Below are 22,071 nucleotides of genomic sequence, written 5' to 3'. Positions count from 1 at the left end.
GGGAAACTAGATGAACGGCCTGCACGAGCTGATGAAAACATTAATGCCATCATGTTGAAATAATTGATGAACACATAAGTAATGCATAAATGATTCTGCTAATATGGCAAAGTAAAAAGCTCCTGAACTTCACTAGACACACTAAAACAGATTTCAGTGACTCAGAATCTGAAATTACATTATTTATCCCCACCAGCGGGTCTTTTTGTGGGCTCTAGTGTCCCTTATACAACAGGAGGCTGACAGGAGAAGGGGGAAGACATGCGGCAAATGTCGTCGGGTCCGGGAATCGAACCCGCGACGGCCACGTCGAGGACTGAGGGCCTCCAAGCGTGGGGCGCGCTACCCTCTACGCCACCGGAGCACGCCCCAAAACTTCATTTTTTATAAAGAAAAATAATTATGAGGATAAACTTCCACATATGATTAAGGAATACAATCCAGGGACAAGGGTGTACAGAAAATGGCTGAATGGTTTCTATTGCTTGTTTTTGTTTTGACATTTTTGTCCAAAATTTCCCCTTAACTTTATACTTTGGTCTGTCTGGTTATGTGATTTTTTAATATTAAATGGTTGATCATTTGATCAGTTACTCAGTACTTGAGTAGACCTTTTACTAAATACTTTTTACTCTTATTTGATTAATTTCTTGGATGGCCAATTTTTACTTGAGTAAAATTAAGTTGAAGTAGTGCTACTCTTACTTCAATACAGGTTTTGGATACTCTGCCCACCTCATACCATTTAGTTGTGATTACAGCTGCAGGTTTCTGAATCTGGACACATTACACAACTTTTTGCCTAATTTTACTCCAGATTGTAAGTCAAGGAAAGTCTGCAACTTGTGTTAAATGGGGTGAAGAATGGAAGTGGAAAAGTGGAACTGACCTGACATGTTTGAATTTTTATTGGCGGATCTGGGCCCAGTTGAACATTTACTGACCCAACAGCAAAAGTGTTGCTAATAGTCAATGAAAAAGAGGTGCTGAGACGCTTTTTGTATGAAACTTTTATTACAAAAAATGTTTTCCATATTTATTAAAGCTGTCACCATGTTGTAAAAGTGAAATATGACACAATCTGTGAAATGGTCAATCTCTTTCACATCCTCCCTGAGCTACTACGGCATGAAGAAATGCTCCACTTCCAAACAAAAACAAACAATCAGAGCCAAGAGGCGGGTCTTAGCACTGTCAATCAATCCTGCTAAACGTGCCAAAAGCAAAAAAAAAAAAAACAACTTACGGCTACAGTAATACTATTCACCTGCTCTCATTGGTAGCTATGCTAACTAGCCTAGCATTCACAACATGCTATGCTAGCTGTAAATTGTGATTGACAGCGCTAAGACCCTCCCCCCGGCTCTGATTGGTTGTTTCACGTTAGCACTGTGGGAAGGCAGAGAACCTCAACTTTTTCATAGATTATCTGTTAGTGTTTAATGCCATACTGACCCGACATAGTGAAGGTTTCAAGAAATATGTAAAAGCATTTAAAAAAAAAATTTACATACTGCAACATTAATAAGAAGTTGTGTTTAAGCAAAATTTCAACCAGGTGCCACTTGAGTTCTACCATACATGATCTTCACAAAGATCATATATGGTATGGATGTTTAGAAGTGTTAAGTAGATTGTGTTATTGTTGTGTTTGTGTTATTTGTTGTGATGTATGTAGCAGGTCTCCTGTAAATGAAAGGAGTTTCAAAAGATAATTGCCTTGTTTTCAGATTGTATGCTCCAGTTACCAGTTGGTTCAGCACATTCGTTTCAGACTTTCTTTGGATACTTTCTTTCAGTCCACTCCAGACTGAAAGGCAGGAATCATTATTACTTTAAAGTTATTGCTGTTCTTCTTCCTCCTGGCGTAGTGTTATAACGCCTGCCTGTAGGTTTTAGAGCAGAAAGCTGCTGGTCATACATTTGGTAATCGGTTAATCAAAATTGTTTAATTAGCAACACCTAAAAATATAAAATTTTCTCCATGACATTATCCAAGAAGAACTTGCAAATGTATGCAAATAGGCTCAGTTACGAACTCTGTTTGGCCACATTAAATGTTTTGACTTGACTTTTTTACGCTCACTTGCCTGCGTGGGGGCGGCAGCAGGCAGAAACCGGTTAACGGAGAGGGGAAGCGAAGCGCTGCCTCCCTCCCACCTCCCTCCTCCCTGTGCGCACCGAGCTCCGCTCCTCTCTCCTACATTATTCAAACATGGCGAAACTCATTGCCATTATCCCACCTCAGTCACCGTCCTCCGCTTCAGCGCTAGCGTGACCATCTTTACCGCCACCGCTGCCGTTATCTCCGGCCCCGTGATGACCCGGGAGGATGGAGAAGTTGTCGGCGAGCCTGTCGGAGATCACTTGGAGCCCCTTGGCGCTGCCGCTGGACGCGGTGGTCAGCAAGTACCGCCTGCCCACTCTGGTCCGCTTGGCCCACGGTAAGAGACAACCCACGCCCCGTGGGTGCTTAAAAAGATTTCGCCATTTGTCAACTTTTCACCGCATGTTTGTAGTATTGACGATTATAAATAATCACAAATGTGATTTTGCTGCTAGCAAGCGAGATAAAAAGTTATTAAATCGATATATTAAAAAAATATTTGTATGAGTTTTTATAAGTACAGCTTTGAAGTATTATGAAACAATTGTAAAAATTTTACTGAAAAAAATTTGAAATTAAGAAAATATCAAGCCGCTCGATAGAAAATGGCAACTTCCGGTTTAATGTTTTCAAAATAAATGCACTGACTTCTTTTGAAAAGATTAGAAAAGAAATGTTAAAAGTCAATCAAGTTTATATGTATTATTTCAGCAACAAGGCAGATCAAAGTTATTTAAATCATAAAACAAAAATAAATAACTAATTTGCTGTCAATTCACTTCAAAAATGCAGGTTCAAAAGCAACTCTAAACGGGTGGGTGTTTAGCCTTGATTTAAAGGAACTCATTCTTTCAAGAAAAATTTTTTACTATTTAAAAGATACAGAAGAGATTACAAATTAGTTTGCTTGAGTTATTAGTTTGTCCTACTAAGAAAAATGAGTCAAATATAATAAGAAAATGTGTGTACGCTGACTAATATGGAGCATTAAATCATAAATGTAGCTGTTATATGTTGTGTTTTAGCTGAGAAAATGGAATAAACAAATAAAATGACTTCTTTATGGTGGGTTAGGTTGCCATGCAGTGTCATTGGTAGATTTGCTCCACAAAAGGGTTGATGCACAATTTACTTTATGAAATAATCAGAGAACCAAGGAAGCAATAACCATGACTTCCTAATAATAATAATTAACACAAGAATGTTTTTGATATGAGTAGAAATGTTTTTCATTTGAAGTACTCAGGCCAAATCCCTACTGAAAAAAAAAAATATATTTTTAGACAAATAATTTTAAAAAATCAGTGGAAGAAATTCCAAGACCAAAAAAGTATCTGAAATTCAAGGGAATGGATAATATAATCTAAATAATACTCTCCACAGGTTAGGCCAAATTCCTGCAAGTCTACTATTAATAGAGATATATTATTATATTATTGTTCAATAAATATTTACATTTTTTTAAAGAGACTAACCTTCCTGTCTAAAAGAAACAATTGAGATTCAAGACAATAAAATACAATTTTAATCAATTTCTTCTTTCAGAAAGTGCTAAATGCTTTGGAGTTGTGATGTTTCCATGAAACTACCTTGATTGTTTTTAACATTTTTTTGTGCAATCCATCTCAAATATTGGGTTACGTTACCCACCTAACCCAATATGTACTGTCTACATAAAAATAATGTAGACATTAAATATTTTCAGTGTATGCACATACTTCAACTCTTTTAAATTTTTATCATTCCTAAGTTTAGATTGTTTTCCAAAGTTTGACATGAACTAATTCACTTATTTGAACAATATGAAAATGCTTATTCCATTCTTCTTAATAAATGCAACGAGTTAATTAATTAACCACCTACTTTACCAACTCAAATTTAAATTGACCAATTCTTTCCACTCTTATTTTGAAATCAGCTTAGGTGTATTTCCGTTGCGTTTTGGGAAAATCTGTCCACGTTGTGGCTCTTGATTCATCTCTAACAGGGCAGTGACTTCAAGGGCTTTCATATCAATCCACTCACTCGCCCACGGAGGTGTTAAACTAAACATTTTCATCGCGCACACTGTTTATTCGTCACATGCTTTACTGCCAGAAGATTTTCCACTCTGACCGCAGAATTGCTGTCTTCACTATGGGAACGGGCGATGGGTATCTCGGCCAAGTTGTTCCAGTCCAGGAGGCCCGGAAAGCCACAAAGTGTCTGTTGTGCTGCTGAAGTGCTGCTCAATCCCATTCATATGCAAATGCTGTAATCTGTCAACGAACGTGGAGAATACTAACGAGGAGCGACGGCGAGGCAAAGCTCCAACTTTTCACCGTGGACAGAAGCGCGCATGTCGGACTCCTGGAAAAATGCGCACCTCGCCTCCTGGAGACGCGCGTTTTGTTTTGGCCGCAGCACCGGTTGGTCTTTATTAACTGCGCCGCAGTTGCCCCCACAGATCCCTCCTTGTTTGCACTGCCAGATGGCATTTATGTGCAACAAGATGACAACTTTCTCAAGTCAACAAACAACAGGGCGATTATCTGCGTGCAGAAACTGCAGTGCGGTTGCGTGAGTGCGTAAGGAGCTAATGTGACTGGGAATTTCCTGCAACGTTATGAATGCTCCAGATTGCACGATATTAAATTATCTAGAAGTCGAACTGATTGCGTTACATTTGGCTCTACAAAGGAAATCCTCAGACATCTATAATCCTACAACTGGGAAGTTTTATAAACTTTGGTTGTTACAAAGTTTATCTAACTTCCAGAATATGAAGGAGATAAATAATGATGCCATTCTTATGGGGTTTTTTTTGTTTTGTTTTGTTTCTTTTAAAAAAAACAACAACAAAAAACAAACAAAACAAAAAAACGTAGTTACAGATTTGATTGTAAAGATAATCAACTTCTCTTGTTTTGGCTGCATAACTTGATAAAGATCAACAGTTCATACATATTAGTTCAATTACATATAGGTTAGGTTAAAAAACTTATAAATTAAATTAGTTACTTAAAAATTGGTTAAAATGAATGTAAAATGAATGGATACAGTCAGGGTTGAAAGATAACTTACATGAATTAAAGCTTAGTTTCCATTAAATAAGAAATGTTTTTAAAATTACGTGAAACATGCAGCGCCATCCTCCTCCTACCACCTCCCGGTCTTCTTCGTCATTTCCTCCAGTAGTAACATTCGGTTGTTGATCATGTGACTTCTATGATCCAAACAAAATCGTTTTCATTGCAGTTTGACTAAATACACTAATGTTGACGCAAACCACTTTATTCAAGTGAAAAAACCTTTTTATCAAAAAACGGGAGATTTTTCTTTTACGTGTTTCCATTAAGCAAATTTATTTCCAATTTGCGCAATTATATGGTCAATGGAAACCCAACTTCTAGTTTCTTTGTAGTTGAGGGCAAGTTTTACCTTTAGATTTAAGATTTAACAAATTAACACAAGTTTTTATTTCCCGTTTTTATCCAGATTTCAGTTCCACCTTTTTTCATTTTGACATTTTTATTTACAGGATAGGAAAAATAGAAATGGTCTTTTTTAAAACCAGTAATTAAAACCTGATGAAAAAAATAATAACAATAATAAAATAAAATTTCCTGTATCAACACTCAGTGGTTTCATGTTTCATCCTTCTACTTCATAAAACATTAATCAGGATATTTTTGGTAAATTAGAAGTTTTAATCTGCTGTACATTTAGATAAAATAAAAATTTTATTGAGCCACCTTTCTACAGTTTGTACCCAAAAAAATCTAGTGTTTCTGTGATTGAACTGGACCACTGCTCTGTCAGCTGAGATCAGTCCAGTTGTGGCGTTACAGAGGAAGAGGAGGAGGAGGAGGAGGAAGGTGGGTTATCTAATAGTAGGATGCCAGCTGAATAACAGGGTCCTGGTAAGTAGCAGCCAGAGAGTTGGTGAGGCGTTTCTGATGGTGGTAATTATGAACACTGAACCCCGAGTGTGTGCGTGTGTGCGTGTGTGTGTGTGTGGACGTCACACTGTAAAACATTTGAGCCACATTTGTTGTGTCTACTCTGCTGCTCTTTAAGTCAAATAAATTCAGCCAGATTTAGATTTTGAACCTGAATGTTTGAGTTTGTGAAAGATAAACTTACAGGAGTAAGTTGTGTTAACGTTTTACTAATTGTTGAATAAACAAGAGTTTTTAGGTTAGCACTTAAAAAAACAGAAAGAAGAAAAAGGCAGGAGTGGGAACTATTTCCCAGAATGCTTAGCGGCTTGTTTTTATATCCTGAGATGAAAGTGCGTTACATTGATCTGACTTCGGTGTGTTAATTAGGAAAGAGTTTATTTTAATGAAGTTCAGTGCGAAGCTTGAAGTTAATGTCCTGTTCACACTAAATGTTTTTCAGCAGAATTCATTGTGATGTTTGATAAAATTCTGATTTTGTTCATGCAATTTGAAACAAGAATTCAAATTATTCAAAAGTAAAATAAATAGTTATTTTAACTTGATGCTGCAAGTGAAATAAAATAAAAATGTGGCTCTTTAACCAGGTGAGGGCAGTTTTTTTTCTTTTTATTGTGAAATAATTGTTGGTTTTAAATTGCAGCATTAAGTTAAAATTCACTATTCAAGATTAATGAGCTTAAAAACAATGTTTAGACAACTTGTCTCTGTTGTTAAATCAACCTCATGAACTTTAACTTCTGAGTTAAAACAAAACAATTTTCTTGTCGACTTAAATTGCATTTTCAAGGAAGCAGGTGGACTTTCATTTTCAATTTAAACCAACTTTAAATGTTTTCAAGCATTTTCCATCACAGATCTCCTTGTAAGTGAGACTGTAAAGGTGAAATATTTTAATAAATCCAGTCTTCCATTGTGTTTTTCTGCGTTTCAGGTGAATGCGTGGAGGGTTTGTCGGAGGACGACGTGGTGCTGCTGCACTCCTGCCGTCAGTGGACCACTGTGACGGCCCACAGCTTGGAGGAGGGACATTACGTCATCGGGCCCAAGATCGACATCCCACTGCAGTACCAGGGTCAGCATGTACATTTAAACACACACAGTTCACAGCTGCAGTTTGGTTACTCATAACCATGGAGCCCATAGACAAAGGAATCACCAAGTAGTCGCTCAAACGTTTATCCACAACCTAAAAATAACCATTGTTTATAAAATGTCCCATTCTCTCTGGGGGTAAAAATAAATACTCATTTTATTTTCGGTAAAGGTCAACATATTCCACTTGTTCTATTTCTAGAGGGTTCTGTTTGTTCCTTTTAAAGCAGGCTGGATAATGTCAAAGGAAAGGAAACTAATGCTGTGTTTTTGTGTTGAAATCTGGTTTTAATTTATTGCTTATTTAATACAGAGAAAAATCTCATCTTGAAAAGCAGGACTGGTCACTGTGCTCTTAAATGACGCTGCAGATGTGCAGTTGAGCTCTGAGAGTTAAAAATATCCTAAAGTTCAGTGTTTGTTGTCTGGATTAAGTGTGGTTAAATTTATGCTGATGTTAGCTTAAATCAACTTGAGATAATTTAAGTTCATTTAAAATAAAGAAATTTAAATGTTAAGATTAATGTAAGTTATTAACCTGAAGTTTATTTAAAAGTTAAGAGAAACTAAACAAATAATACTTCGGTTACATAAAAGTTAAGTTAAAACAATTTTAATTAAATTATGCTAGGTTAAATTACTTAATTTAGAGTTAAAAGGTGGGTTAAGTTAAGACAGACTGAGTTAGCTTTGAGGTAAGTTGCATAAATTTAAAGTCTAGTTACCATTAAATAATAAATGCTTTTAAAATCAAACATGAATAAGTTTGTTGATGTGACGTGTCATTAAAAAACATGCTGCTCCATCATCCTTCCACCACTTCCTATCGTCTTTTTCGTCTTTTCGTCCAGTAGTAGCATCCGGTTGTTGATCATGTGACTCGTGTGACGAGAAAAAAAAAGTGTTTTTATTGCAGTTTAGTGAAATACAGCCGATAAACTACAAAACCTTTTATTGAACAGAAGTATTTTTTTTTAATTGCTGTGTAATTGACTGGGGCTGTTGTAAAAGAATTCCTACTCTATCGATTATTTTTCCTATTAATCAAGTAATCAGAACCTTGTCTCTCTCTCTATTATTACTTTCTCAAAATGACACTGGTAGCGCCTTTCCCACCGCTCACTTTGAAACGGTAACCTCGCTGTTCCAGGAGGAAAGAAGCTATCGTACTCCAAGCAACGCGTCAGTCAACTTAAAGTGTTTATTAGTTCACCCAAAAAAACGAATACCCGGACAGTTTGCCGTTATGCTAGCATCAACTCAGAGGCGGAAGTGAGAACGCTGCCTAACACAAATAATAACCCAGCCGGGACACTAAATATTAAAACAGAACTTAACAAAGCTTAAAGGCAGAAAGATTTTCCTCAAGGAATTTTAATAATCGAATCATTTGAGGAATCGTTACAGCCCTATTATTGTTGGCAAGTTTTACCAAAAAGTTTTTTAACCTATAGATTTAAAACAATAAGTTTTTATCTAGATTCCAGTCTAATCTTTTTTCATTTTTACATTTTTGTTTACAAGGTAGGAAAAATGGAAATTGGCAGCTTTTAAGCTGTTGTTTAAAATGTCACTTTTGACAGTACAACAGCGTTACTGCAAATATTCTTACTGCTCCCGTTTCATTCATGCCTCCAACCTGCCACCATGTGACCTCCTGCTCATTGACTTGTGGTCTTCCCGCTGAATGAGTCTAGTCAGGATGACCTCACCGGAGCCCATTCTTCCCTCTCACTGCAGCCTCAGTATTTGCTGTGTAACTGGATCTTAATGCCTCATCTCCATTGCTTCCTCCTCTGATGCAGCGCTGATGTCACCTCACGCTGCTGCCGCCTCTCAGGCTCCGCTTCGGAAGAAAGAATGAATATTTGTTTTGGAGGAGGGGATGCTGAGATCATCGTCACTTCAGACCATTCACTAATTCACAGTAACCCTGTAAAAAGACGTTTTTACAATTAGAAATGGTATTTGTCAATAAATTGGAGTTGATTTACCAGAAGGTTTACTTTAAAATCACTTAAATAAGAGCTCAGAATCAGACAGTTTATTATTTTATTGTCTGTGATTGATGTTCAGCAGGTAAAAAAAAAATTTCTATTTTAAATGCATCAAAACTACATCTGCATGATATATTGCGTTGTAATTGTTTTTCAGTGCGTGCAATGTTGCATTTACAGAGGAGTATTTGGACAAATATATTTCATGGACAGTATAGATTTTTAGTGATAAGATATAAAAGCTCACAGAGTCTTATAGTCACATTTAAAAAAAATTGTTGGAAACTAAATTAGTTGTTACATTTCTAACACCTCAACTTCAAAACTAATTAAAATGTACAAATTAAATGCATGCGATTTAATTGTTTGCATTTTGACAGTTTATCACCTTATATACAAAGAAAAAGAAGTGGTAAGCATTTCAGAACACAGTACAAAACAAAACAAAACACTCCACATATTAAAGACTTTTAAGACCTTGAATCTCCAGAAATAATGTTAAATAACTTTCAGCTAACTATATAAATAGAATAAAATAGAATAATAAAGAAAGGAAACATATAATTCAGGTGCAACAGCATAATCAGGAATAAAAAAGTGTTTAGTGTTAAAACAATATATAAAAGACAAGTTTAACAATAACAATGACGATAGTAATGTGTGATGATAAAAAAAAAGAAATAGAGTAACATGAAATTCAGTAATAGTATTGTAATATACTCTTATATAGTAATATATATCTTCCTGATATGTTGTCCTTATTAAAAAGCTCCCATCTTTGTCTGATCTTTAAACGCATCTACCATCTTAGATGCATTTGTTTGAGTTTATTAAAGATCAAATCTTATTTTAATTTCTCATTGACAAGGGTTCAAAAGTAATACTTAAATCTGAAAACCTGCAGCACAGTTTTTTTCTCTAATGTGCAAAAGTTCTTAGAAAAAAATAAAATAAAATAAAAATGATAATCGGTGCATCTTTCCTGATATTTCTTTGTAAGAAAAGACAGAAAAAACACTGATTAGATAAGAAGGGGAAAAAAACTCCGATTTTTATTCAACAGAAACTTCTACGTCTATTAACACGGCTGGTAAAGATGTCGAAACTTATTAAAATAAATTAATCTTTCATCAATTTCTTACAACCTTCAGTTCCTTCTCACTGTGTGCGCTAGGCAAGTATAAAGACGAGATATGCTAACCAGTTTTTTCCTTATATGCTAGGCTACATGACGATGCGGCACTGTCTCCATGGTTACAAAGGAACACAGAAAGTATGTGGTCTAACCGTCAGTAACCATGGAAACAATTTCGTCATGTAGTCTAGCATGTATGGAGAAAAACTGGTTAGCATCTCGTCTTTGGTAAGTTTTTAATGTTGCTCCGGTTGAAGACGAAATGCTGTTTATGACATAGTGACAGAAATTATGTGGTGCGAATTCAGGCAAAGTCGGTAATTTGATCAACACGTCAGGAGGGATGAGGTATGGGTCGGTTTCTAAGTTGGCTATTTGAAAATTGTGTAAATACCGCCGACGTTTATGAGCCCCAATCAGGTGTGTTACGTCACACACAAATTAGCTCGACTCAAACAAGTAGAATCCATGAATAAAGTGGCAAAAACAACTTTGGAAACAATTTCAGCTGCTCTCCTCTCTCACTTCCGACGTCCGTCATGGCGTTGTAAAGGGTCAATAAGTAGAAGTTACGTAAACCTATGTTTAAAGATCACTTATGATCTTTTTAATTATGGCAGGTGTTTTGGCATCAGAGGCCAACCGACAGCGATGAGCTAACGTCTGAGGCATGACTTCATACAGGAAGTCTAAATAAGCCTCGGATGAGAGCAATATAGGTTTCCTCTGGGGGGATAAGACAGCAGGATGTCTCCCTCTTCATCCCGCTGACTGCATCCTCCTCTTGACGAGGAAGATGATATAAGGACAGATTGGAAGAGTTGGACGATCCTTCCGTAATATGGATACAATAACAAATGAATTCATAATATTACGAATTTATTCTCATAAAATTATTACTTTGTTCTCATATTATTTCAAATTTATTCTCATTCAGTTTTATTCTCGTAATAATAATAATCTTTATTATTGTAAAATCATGACTTTATTCTCAAAATATTATTACTGTATTCTCACATTATGACGGCTTTGTTCTTGTATTATTTCGATTTTGTTATTTTACAATTTTATTCTCGTAATATGACATTATCCTCCTAATCCTATAACTTTATGACTTTATTCTCATATTATTTCAACTTTATACAAGATTATTCTCATAATACTATAACTTTATTCTCATGCTTTTATTTTTTTTATCTTCTTAGTACGGCCCCAATACTTTGTAGTAACCCTGATATGATTTTTATTAAGAGTTTTTATGGATGCTTGAAAATGTTATCCTCATTGAAATAGTTGAATGCCCCGAAGAAAATACAATAAATAACCCAGAACAACCTGCAGGGAAATGGTTCCCAATGAACAACTGGCAGCAGTTAACAGTTGTAAAAGTAAACACAGCTAAAATTCACAACATTAATTATGTTAAAATATATACAAAGCTACACAAAAACCCTTACATTTTTCTAACATATATGTTAAAATATAATACTCAGTTACTGACAGCAACAGGAAAAGGGGACAGACTGTCTATTACTGGTTGCTATGGTAACCACCAACTGTCAGGAGCAATAAATGTCAGGAAAAAAAATACAGAAAAAAACAAACTTTTTGACTAAACAAAATGAATCTGAAGAACAAATGAAGCAATGTTGACAAACTTAAAAACTACAAGTCAGTGTTATAACTGGTTACTATGGTAACCACCGACTGTCACAAGCAGGAGAAAATAAGCAAAATTAATTTGAACGACAAATAAATCAATGTTGACAAATATTCACAATTGTAACATGGTTAAAACAAAATCATGTTACAATCAAACCTGAGATTCAGCAGTTAATGTTTTTTCTATTTATTACAGATAATCCTATAGACATGTTGAAAGTGCTCAAAAAAATGCTTGAATTTCAACATTTCAGAACTGAAAAATCCCTGATGGTGTGTTAGTATTAGTGTTGCATTGTTTGGTGGAGAGAAGCTGCTTTTCCTTGGGGTTCAGCTTGAATTAGTAGGAGGAAGGCGGTGCTGGTAGAGGATGGTACAGTTTGGTATGCCGCTCTGCCTCGCAGATAGAAAAGAAAAACTCTTTGGTCTTATCTTCACACGTCCATCACTTTGTGAGAAAAAAGGAGACTCCTCCAAGGCATGTAGTTGTTTAAACGCAACCCAGAGAAGTGATAAATAAGGATACTGTTAAGGCTCTTTGAAACCGAACTGATATGTTGGTTGCATTCCATGAATCCATCAAAGAAAGTTAGCTAAACAGCCAGAAATATCAGCCATGCAAATGCAACTCCATAAAGGTTACAGTCAGACGAGAGGATGAGAAAAGAAAAGCGACGGTGGAAAAGAAAGAGTTGTATGTGTAACTGTCTCCATGGTGATGGGCCTCTGCTCTGCGTGAAAATGGGGGCCCCTTTATTGGTTGCCATGCCGACACTGTTGGCTGTCAGTTGGGTAAAGTCTGGTGCCAGGTCAAAGGTCATTGAGGTGTCTTTGTATTCTCCTTGTATGCGGTAGACGTACACATTTCCACAAAAACAAACTTTTTCTCTTCCTCTCTCTGCCTTTTACTTCCCTTTTAACCTCCATTGATCTTCCTGTTTTATTTCTGATTTATTCACGACTTCTTCCTGATTACTTCCTGTTTTCTTCATGTTCTTTATCTGTTTTCTTTCTGACTTCTTAAGGTTTTCTTTCTGATTTTTTCCTGTTTTTTTCTGTTTTCTTCCTTTTTCCTAATGTTCTCTTCCTGTTTTCTTTCTGATTCTTTCCTGTTTTCTTCCTTTTTTTAACATTCTATTCTTCTTTTCTTCCTGATTACTTCCTGTTTTCTTCCTTTTTTAACATTCTATTCTTCTTTTCTTCCTGATTACTTCCTGTTTTCTTCCTGTTTTCATCCTGTTCTCATCCTGTTTCCTTCGTGACTTCTTCCTGATTTCTTAATGTTTTCTTCCTGTTTTCTTCCCGACTCGTTTGGACGTTGTTGTTTCGTGATGCTCTCCAGGGAAGTTCAAGTTGCTGGATGAGGACCGCGACGTCCGGGATCCGGTTCAGTATTTCTCCAGTGTGGAGGAAGTTGCTGGAGTCTTCCCTGACCGGGTCTTTGTCATGGAGACAATCACTTTCAGCGTCAAGGTGAAAACCGCTCACTTCCTGTTGGGCTCACCTGTAGCACACTTCATGTTCTGCTGCGATTCATAGAGTTTAGAGCCGGGTTCCAACGCAGGCTGGGAATGACCGGAAAACATTTTGGAATTTGATTTGTGTGATTTTCAGGTTTAATATAGAAAAAGGAGGAGAGAATATAAATACTCTTTTTATCGTCTATCCATGGATGGATGGATGGATGGATGGATGGATGTTTGTAGTACAATTCAGTGAACTTATGTTTTTTTTTTTGTTTTGTTTTTTTTTACTTTAAATGGGTCAAAAATAAACAAATAATTTGATTGAAAATGTATAGAACTCTCCAGTAAACTCTGGATTGTCTACAGCAGGTCATTTGATGTTAAGTTACTCACTTTTTAACACTTACCATTCAGACTGTGATCAGGTTCATGTGTTGCTCCGTTCCAGGTGGTTTCCGGGGAGTTCAGTGAGGACAGCGAGTCCTACAGCTTCACTCTGCAGGCTGGAGATGAACTGTCACTGATGGGGAAGGCCGAGCTTCTGTGTGCCACACCCCCGAAGGAAAAGACTGGACTGACCGCGCTCCTGAGACGCCTGGGAAAAACTCCAAGAAGTAAGTACGGGAGGCTATTGAGCTCAAAGTTTTAGGATATCTGACAAAATTGTTTTAGTAACATACAAACAGGTGAGGAGGAATTAGACCATAATCTCAGAATTCCAACTCTTTTCTCCTTTGACTTTTATGTCGAATTCAGAATTTTTTTCCTTGACTTCTGACTTTAATCTCAGAATTCTGAGGAACAAATGTCAGAATTCTTTTTTTGTTGTTGGGTGACTTTGTGGAATAGTATGACTCATAGCAATGTACAAATATAAATATATTCCAAAAAAGTACAAAAATATTTCCAAATAGCTATCTGGACAAAGAAGCATACATACATATAATACAGGATATTTGTTGGATGATTCCATTAAATATAGTATAAACATACTTTTTATATAAGTTTTTATTGAAGAATAGTATAAGAAAGTGAGAATTTAAAAAGTACAAGCAGCTAAAATGACTGACTCTTATGTTGTAAATTTTTGTGAATATATTTAAATGTACCATATATCTGTATTTATATTTATTTTTTATTGATTTGTTTGAATTAAAGAAAGCATACAATTATTTTATGGATTTAATGCTAGTGACATTTCACCTCAAACTAACTTCTGAAGTTTATAAACTCAATTTGAAGAGTCAGAAACGTGATAGATGTAGCTTTGAAAACCTTTTCTTTTATAAGAAAGACTAACTACTTCGTAAGGAAAAAAAATTAAAAATTTCATGAGCAAACAGTTCTGCAATTTAAGAAAAACAGTTGTCAATAGAACTTGCAAAGAATTTGAGGATTTCATCATCTGAAGCACATATTATTATTAAAGGATTCAGAGAAACCAGGAGGATCTTTGTACACAAGGGACACGGCTAAGAATCAATTTCTAATGGTAGTGATTTTTAGGCCCTCCGGCTGCGCTGCATTAATAAAAAATGTTTAAACTCTGGCATGTGAGGAAAAAATACATCTGTAAACACGATCCAGAAAGGCCTCTGCCTCAGCTTGCCTCTAGTTGGTCTACGATGGACTGAGGTGAAGCGGAAACTGTCTCATAACCTGATGAATCTGTAATTCTTTTGGAAATCATGAACATTGCGAGCTGCAGGCTAAACCGCCTGAGAAAGAAAACATCTCACTTTAAAAGCTGCACCAACAGCTCTGCAGGGCTTCCAAATTCTTAGAATGTTGTATAAAAACGCTCTGACGCAATGTATTGGCAAACATGTACGCGTTACTGATATTGAATTCAATTGACTTTTTTTTTCATTCTAAATGTTTAATTTGTTTTATTTGTACATGTATTCACGCCATTTTGTCATATAACAACCACAAACTTATGTGATTGAACAAAATGGTACAGCATTGAATTGCAAATCAGACTGAAAACAACAGACGGATTTCAAAGTTTTATAAATGAAACTCTGAAAAGTGTGGCCTGAAAGAATCATCTTTCAGAAATGATGACAGTAAACTGGTGACAAAATATAAGAAAGTTCAAGGGGCACGAATACTTTTTTAGGGCTTTTGATTAGGTTTTAGAAGTTATAAAAAGTCTTTAAATTGAATTAAAACGTCCAAAATATGTCAAGAATTTGCCATGTAGTTTATATTTGCTTTGCATCTTCTATATATTTTTATTTTTTTCTGTAATCACCATTTCCTATTTTCTTTTTTTGGTAATAAAATTGCTATCAAAACATTTCAGTCATTGAATCCAAAAAGGAGCCGTTTCAAAAACCTCCCAATTGTTTAGTCACACTGCACCGTTACCTAGCAACCCAAGCTGAGTTCCAACATGTTTGGTCAGCTGCTGGAAAAGACAAGTGTTTTGTTGTTTACTTACCATTTAGAAAACACTTCCTGCATTATTGCTTATTGTGCAGGAGGTTCTACTTCTGCTTGTCAAAGATGTACGGTTGTATAATAGCATAATGTTTGCAGCCAGAATGATTTTGTGCAAAATAGGTGATTTGTTAGGGCCATAAATATATCCTAACCTAAGCATAATAAGTCAGGTTAAAGCGTTGTCAGGTTTTCACACCTCTCTCTGATTCTTCAGGTAAGACGCCCTGTCTGGTCTGTATGAACCACCGCACCAACCAGAGTGTCAGCTTGCCCTTTGGCTGCCGCGGACGCTTCTGCACACGTTCCCCCTTGGAGCAAGGCATGCTGGGAGGGGAGCACACAGTCCGCAGCATCATCGAGAGAGTCCGCCTCCCTGTGAACGTCTCGGTGCCTTCACGCCCACCACGGAACCCGTACGACCGCCACAGCGTGCGCGAGGGCCACCGCTACAAGCTGCTGAACATCGTCAGCAAGACGGTGGTGCTCTGCTTGGTCCTCCGGCGGCAGGAAGTGTCTCCCTCGCACTTCCTGCTGCTGCGCTGCATGCCTCGCTTTAACGTGGCCGAGGCCTCCGTCCACACGGCGGCGCTGGAGAGCCTGCTGCTGAGGCACGCCTTCGACCCAGATGCCTACTCTCGGGCAGTTAGAGAGACCCGTCCGGAGCTTGAGTGCATGACGGAGGAGTGCGTGAGCCCCCGGCGGTCGCGGCTCTGCGTGTCGGGTCAGGACTCGCTAGCACCGGCGCTCCAGCGGCTCTCCATGTGCGGCTACATGGGCGGGCTTTCTGAAAACTCCCTAGGGGCGAGGTTGGGTGAAGGACCCGGTGACGAAAGGGAGTATGTGACTCCAGATTGGACTGAGGACGAGTTGAGGACCAATGAGGAAATCCCTTATGAAGAACTCTGGACCAATCAGAACGTAGAGAGTTTGGGGAAAGAACCAAACCTCATTTCCTTCCACACGTCTTCCTCATTGGACGGATCTCTTGGTACCGTGGTGACCAGAGTGTCTACCCCGCCACCTATACCTCCAAAATCTGATGCTGTGAGTGTCTTCTGGGTTTCATCAGTCCTCAGCTGCATCCGGCTTTTAGAAGCTTGAATTATTCATATATAAGAGCTTCTGAAGCTCCTGAGACACTTACACACACAAACCGTTTTCAGGAAACGTTTCTCTTAACAGAATCTTTGAAAACTCAATTCAAACAGATATGATAATTAAAAGTAAAACAGCTGCAGGTTAAGACGACTGGTTTTATCACTGTTTTGGTTTTCTGATTGATTCTCAGTTTTACTGAATGTTTTATGAAAGTTAAGTTCAGTTCAAGGATCCTAAAAATGAATTAATGTGATTTTTTTTATTAGCAATGTGAGTTCAAGTAAGAGCATATTAATCAAGACAAAGAGAAATGATTAAAGGATCATAGAGAAAATATTCACATTGATTCTAACTTGGGATCAAGGGAGGGAGGAGAGGAGGAAGAAAAAAATAAGAAGGAAAGAAGGAAGAATGGAATAAAGAAAGAAAAATGTTTTTATTCACCAACTCAAGCAGTCAGGTAGTTTTCAGTATCTAGTTTCATGAACCAAACAAAACTTTTTTTTCTTCTAGTGGACAAAAATTTAAATCGAATTATTAGAAATAAAAACATATATATACAGTTTTTCCTGTAGGTCAAATCTGTCCCTCTACATTCATGTAGAAAACTAGATTATCATTTACTAAACTTCTCTCTTTCTCTGTGTGGGTGAAGACATCTGCTTAGCAACTAAATTACAGCCTCTCCAACAGTCTTCTTCATTCCCTGATATTTAGCCTGCCAGAACAATGGGCTTGCGTGTGTGTGTGTGTGTGTGTGTGTGTGTGTGTGTGTGTGTGTGTGTGTGTGTGTGTGTGTGTGTGTGTGAGAATCCCGTTTTTATATTCTCATGGTGACCTGTTTTTGTCTGTGGGTTTGTGGGGACCACTGCTTTTTGTGGGGACATTTCTTGGGGGCAATACTGTTTTTGGGTTAGGGGTTAGGTATGTGAGGATTAGAGTATGGGCTAGGGTAAAGGTTAAGTATGTGATGGTAGGGGGTAGTTTAGGGGAAGGCTGTAGAAAACGAATGGAAGTCAATGTGAAGTCTCCATAATACACAAAGACACAACTGTGTGTGTGTGTGTGTGTATTAGAGTTTGTTTGAGGTGTAAAGGTCACCAAGTTTGACATTTACGAAGTCGAACACACACAGTTAGAAGTGTTGGGCGTTCACTTTTGTTCCCTGATGCATGTGTGTTATACTGTGTGTGTGTAGGTGAGGGAGGAGTGCCGCTACTTGCTCGCCCCTCCGGTGCCGCCTCGCTGCTCTAAAGAAGGCTCCATCTCCAGTCCAGCCCCTAGCCCGCCGGTTCCACCTCGCTTCCCCAAAACCTCCACCTCCCCGAGGCCAAACCTCTCCTTCTACTCCTCCGGACTGCAGGACAGGTGCAGGAAAACTTGCATTCAACAAGTGCTGGAAATGCTTAAATTTATGTTCAGCATTTTCAAGGTTTAAGTATTTGATTTCTATGTTAAGTCCTTGAAAGTGCTTGATTTCCAAACTACACAGTTTTGTAATGAAGTGCAAAATAAATATATCAGCTCTTTGGCTACCTAGCAACTCACTCACTCTTTGGTTACCTAGCAACAAAGTGTTGAGTAACTGGCACAGCAGCGGTTTAAGGTTTTGCCACTGTGCCTCATAACTGCTCAAAAATAAAAATAAACAAAATAATAATGTGAAGTGAAAACTGTGAATAAAAGAGGAAACATAATATTTTGTATTTCAGATTTTAAAACACAAAATATCAACTGACATGAAACACTAATATCACAATATGCCCAATATTTTTAAACTTCAATCTTTGTGTAGATAAGGCTTGGTCATCGAAACAAATTAAATCCTGCAGTGCATTTAACTGAAAATGTTTAAATGATTGTTTTGGAAAAGTCCCTTAAGCCTACCCTCTTAATTGATTTTTCTTAGGTGCAAAAAGTTTAATCTTGTAACTAACAGATCGACTTTAACGATGAAGAATTCGTAAGTTAAAACTCATTAATCCCTGATGGAAAAGAGTTTAGAAAGCATTACAGAATTAAAAGATTCTACTGAAGTCGTGGTATTTGTTGGTTTTGTTGTTCCTTTTTGAGAAATTAGCCTTTTTACTACTAAATCTCATTTTAAAATAGCTAATTTTTGTTATTTAATAAAAACGTAACTTTTTTGTTTCCAATTTGCTCCAAACATAAGGCTTAAGATATGTTGGTATATGTGTTTGTTTCCCAGCTGCTCCCCCTCTCCAGACTCCACCCTTTACTGCTACCCTTGTTCCTGGGCCGACTGTCCCGCTCCTAACCCGGCCAGTCCGGACCCAGCCTCCGCCGCCCCTGCAGAAAACACATCCAGCTCTCAGCCTGCGCAGGCCACCTGGGCGGAGCCCTGGGTGGAGTCCTACACATCCCCCACACCCCGACTCCGGCCGCCGCCCCCACAGAGCCGATTCGCACCGTTTGGCGCGCTGAACCCCTTCAACCGCCAGTCGCCTTGCCCCTCGCCCGAACCCATGATGAATGATTCCTCCAGAGGCGCGGAAGGCGGCGGGACATCATCGAGCGGCGCTGATGGGTCCCCCTCTCCTCCTGACCCCACCTGGAGGCCGCCCAGTGACCTTTCTGCTCTGTCACTGGAGGAGGTGTCGGCGTGCCTGCGGTTCATCGGCCTGCCGGAGGCGGCGGTGGCCGTCTTCCAGAGGGAGCGGATCGACGGCAGCCTTTTGGTGCAGCTGACTGAAGACATTCTGTCACACGACTTCCACCTGAGCCGCCTCCATGTGACCAAAATCACACAGTTCATCCAAGGCTGGAGGCCCAAAATCTAACCTACCACCCCGGTAATGTGCCTGATGGCGACTCAGTCATCCTGAATGTGCCTTCCACTGTGACCCACTGGCTGCTGAGCCCCTAAGGAAACCATGCCCCCCTGTGGTTAAACTGCAGAACTGACTCTTCACTCTAACTGCAGATTTGAATTTTATTTTTCTCTGAATTTCAGACTGGAAGTAGTTTACTAACATTGACTCCAGGTGAGAATTGAACAGTCAAATATTCCCGCTTTAGTTTTTATTTCAATTTTCAACAGAACAGCCTTTAGACACCAGGAGGAGTTCAGTGGCCATGAAACAAGGAAAAAAAAAAACATTTTATTTGAAGGTGTATGCATCAGACTGACATGTTGCAGTCATAAACATGAAGGAGGCGTCATGAACCTGCATGACTGTTGTCCTGAAGTGTCACTCAGTAATTAATGACATTTTTAATAAGAAGTCACATAAAAAGTGTCACTTTTATTCTAAAGTCGCATTAAAAGTTATAAATAGTGACACTTTTAATATGACTTTTCATTAAGAGAATCATTATTTCCAACTTTTAAAGTGACTTTGCACTAAAAGTGACACTTTCATTGTGACTTTGCATTAAAAGTGTCTTTTGGTGTCAGTATTGCAGAAAACGTGACATTATGATTGCAACTTTGCATTAAAGGTGTCACTATTTACAACTTTTAATGAAACTCTGCATTAAAATTGTCTCTTTAAATGCAGTTTTGGATTAATAGTTACTCTTTTTACGCAACTTTGTATTAATAAATGTCATTATTCACAGAATGACAGTTGCTGACAACAACCCTTGAAATACAGTGTTCCCAAAAAAACATTTAAAATTCAAATTCAAAAATGCTTTTTTGACCCCAAAGGAAAATTAAATGTTGTTTTAACTCATGTTAATTCAAAATTATTCAGAGTTCTTGTAAATGTGGGCAGGAAGGATCTCCTGTAGCAGTGTGTGTCACGGTGAATTTGAAGAAGCCTCTGACTGAAGATGCTCTGTTTTTCAGTGACATTTTCAATATCTTGGAAGAAGGCAAAAATTATTTTGACTATTTTTTGTAATTTCTAGGTATTATTATTATTATTATTATTATTATTATTATTATTATTATTATTATTATTATTATTATTATTATTATAGGTACTCAATGAGTTTTGGTCGATTAAACCTAAACTTATGACCAGTAGGACGAGTAAAACTGAAAATATCCTTCAAACTGGTTTCCCTTGAGCTTCTGTGGGATATAACTGGAATGAATGGAGGAGCTTAGGAGCTAAAAAAAACACAACAACAACAGCTAGTTAAACTAAATTAATAAAATAAAAACAAATATAATGTGTTGTTAACTCTATAAGTACAAAATTGGGGTTAAAAGTTCAGCCATGAGTGTCTGTGCTTTTCTGTGTTTCACTGCATTGGCTCTACAGGGAATCACAGCATAACATTATCAATAATTTTAGTTGCATTAATTTGCTTCAATCACACATTAATTTTTTTTTTTTTTTAGTTTCCCCAAACCTGAGAAATGAGTTTTTATGATATACCTCAAATTTCTTGTTCTGTTATGCTTTATTTACCCAAATAAATGTAACTACAATTAAAAATCTCCTTGTCATTATTTCACAAACATTTAAAACTTAAATTAGAACAACTTAAAGTCCCAGTAAAAGTAGACAGATTGCAGATTTCTGGCCAATCACCGATCTTTAAAAAGTCTAACCTGCTAACTTATTAGATAGTTTAAAGTTTAAAGACCCAAATTTGATTTGACAGACTTATTTTCTATTTATAGAATAATAAAATGGCCAGATGTGTCCGGATAACTATGAAGACGCAATTTCTGTTTTTCTATACTCACTTGTCTATGATTGTATTGTTGCGACATTATATCAGTTATATTTCTCTTTAAAAAAAGTTTATGTTCCCAAAACTCAGTGGTCTATAGACGAATGAAAAAGCTGCTTAATGATGTTTTGAAATCTGCTCCTTGTGTTACTTTACAGACTGAAGTAAATGAAATATTGACCCTGTAACTGCATGACTGCCATCAGACGAACGATGCAGAAATAAATGAGTGATGTGCGAAATACTAAATAACTAAATGAGTTTTGATAGTTTTTAGCTGAGCTGAACTCATCAACATGCAGTTTGCAATCGATGAAAAGTCACTCAGTGGTTCAGTCACTATACTGATAATGACAAAATTTAATTATTAAATAGTGAAGCATTTGTTGTCTTAGGGGTATGTAGTTTTTGCTATTGTTCATTAATATTTGACGTATTATAACACCAATTAATTCAAAGTATTGTTAGG

General features: G+C 37.3%; 1 protein-coding gene across 1 annotated transcript; it reads left to right on the top strand.

The window, feature by feature from the left end:
- The first annotated feature begins 1,467 nt into the window (after window positions 1–1,467).
- Window positions 1,468–20,055, top strand: gareml (GRB2 associated, regulator of MAPK1-like). The gene is made up of 7 exons (XM_044106923.1): window positions 1,468–2,444; window positions 6,983–7,123; window positions 13,280–13,410; window positions 13,852–14,017; window positions 16,066–16,895; window positions 18,148–18,317; window positions 19,159–20,055. Exons 1-7 carry the CDS (start codon window positions 2,333–2,335, stop codon window positions 19,748–19,750), a joined length of 2,142 nt encoding a protein of 713 aa, XP_043962858.1. The 5' UTR covers window positions 1,468–2,332; the 3' UTR covers window positions 19,751–20,055.
- Window positions 20,056–22,071: the final 2,016 nt, after the last annotated feature.

Source organism: Gambusia affinis, linkage group LG22, assembly GCF_019740435.1.
Source record: "Gambusia affinis linkage group LG22, SWU_Gaff_1.0, whole genome shotgun sequence".
NCBI lineage: Eukaryota > Metazoa > Chordata > Actinopteri > Cyprinodontiformes > Poeciliidae > Gambusia > Gambusia affinis.
This window is presented reverse-complemented; position numbering and strand designations above follow the sequence as displayed.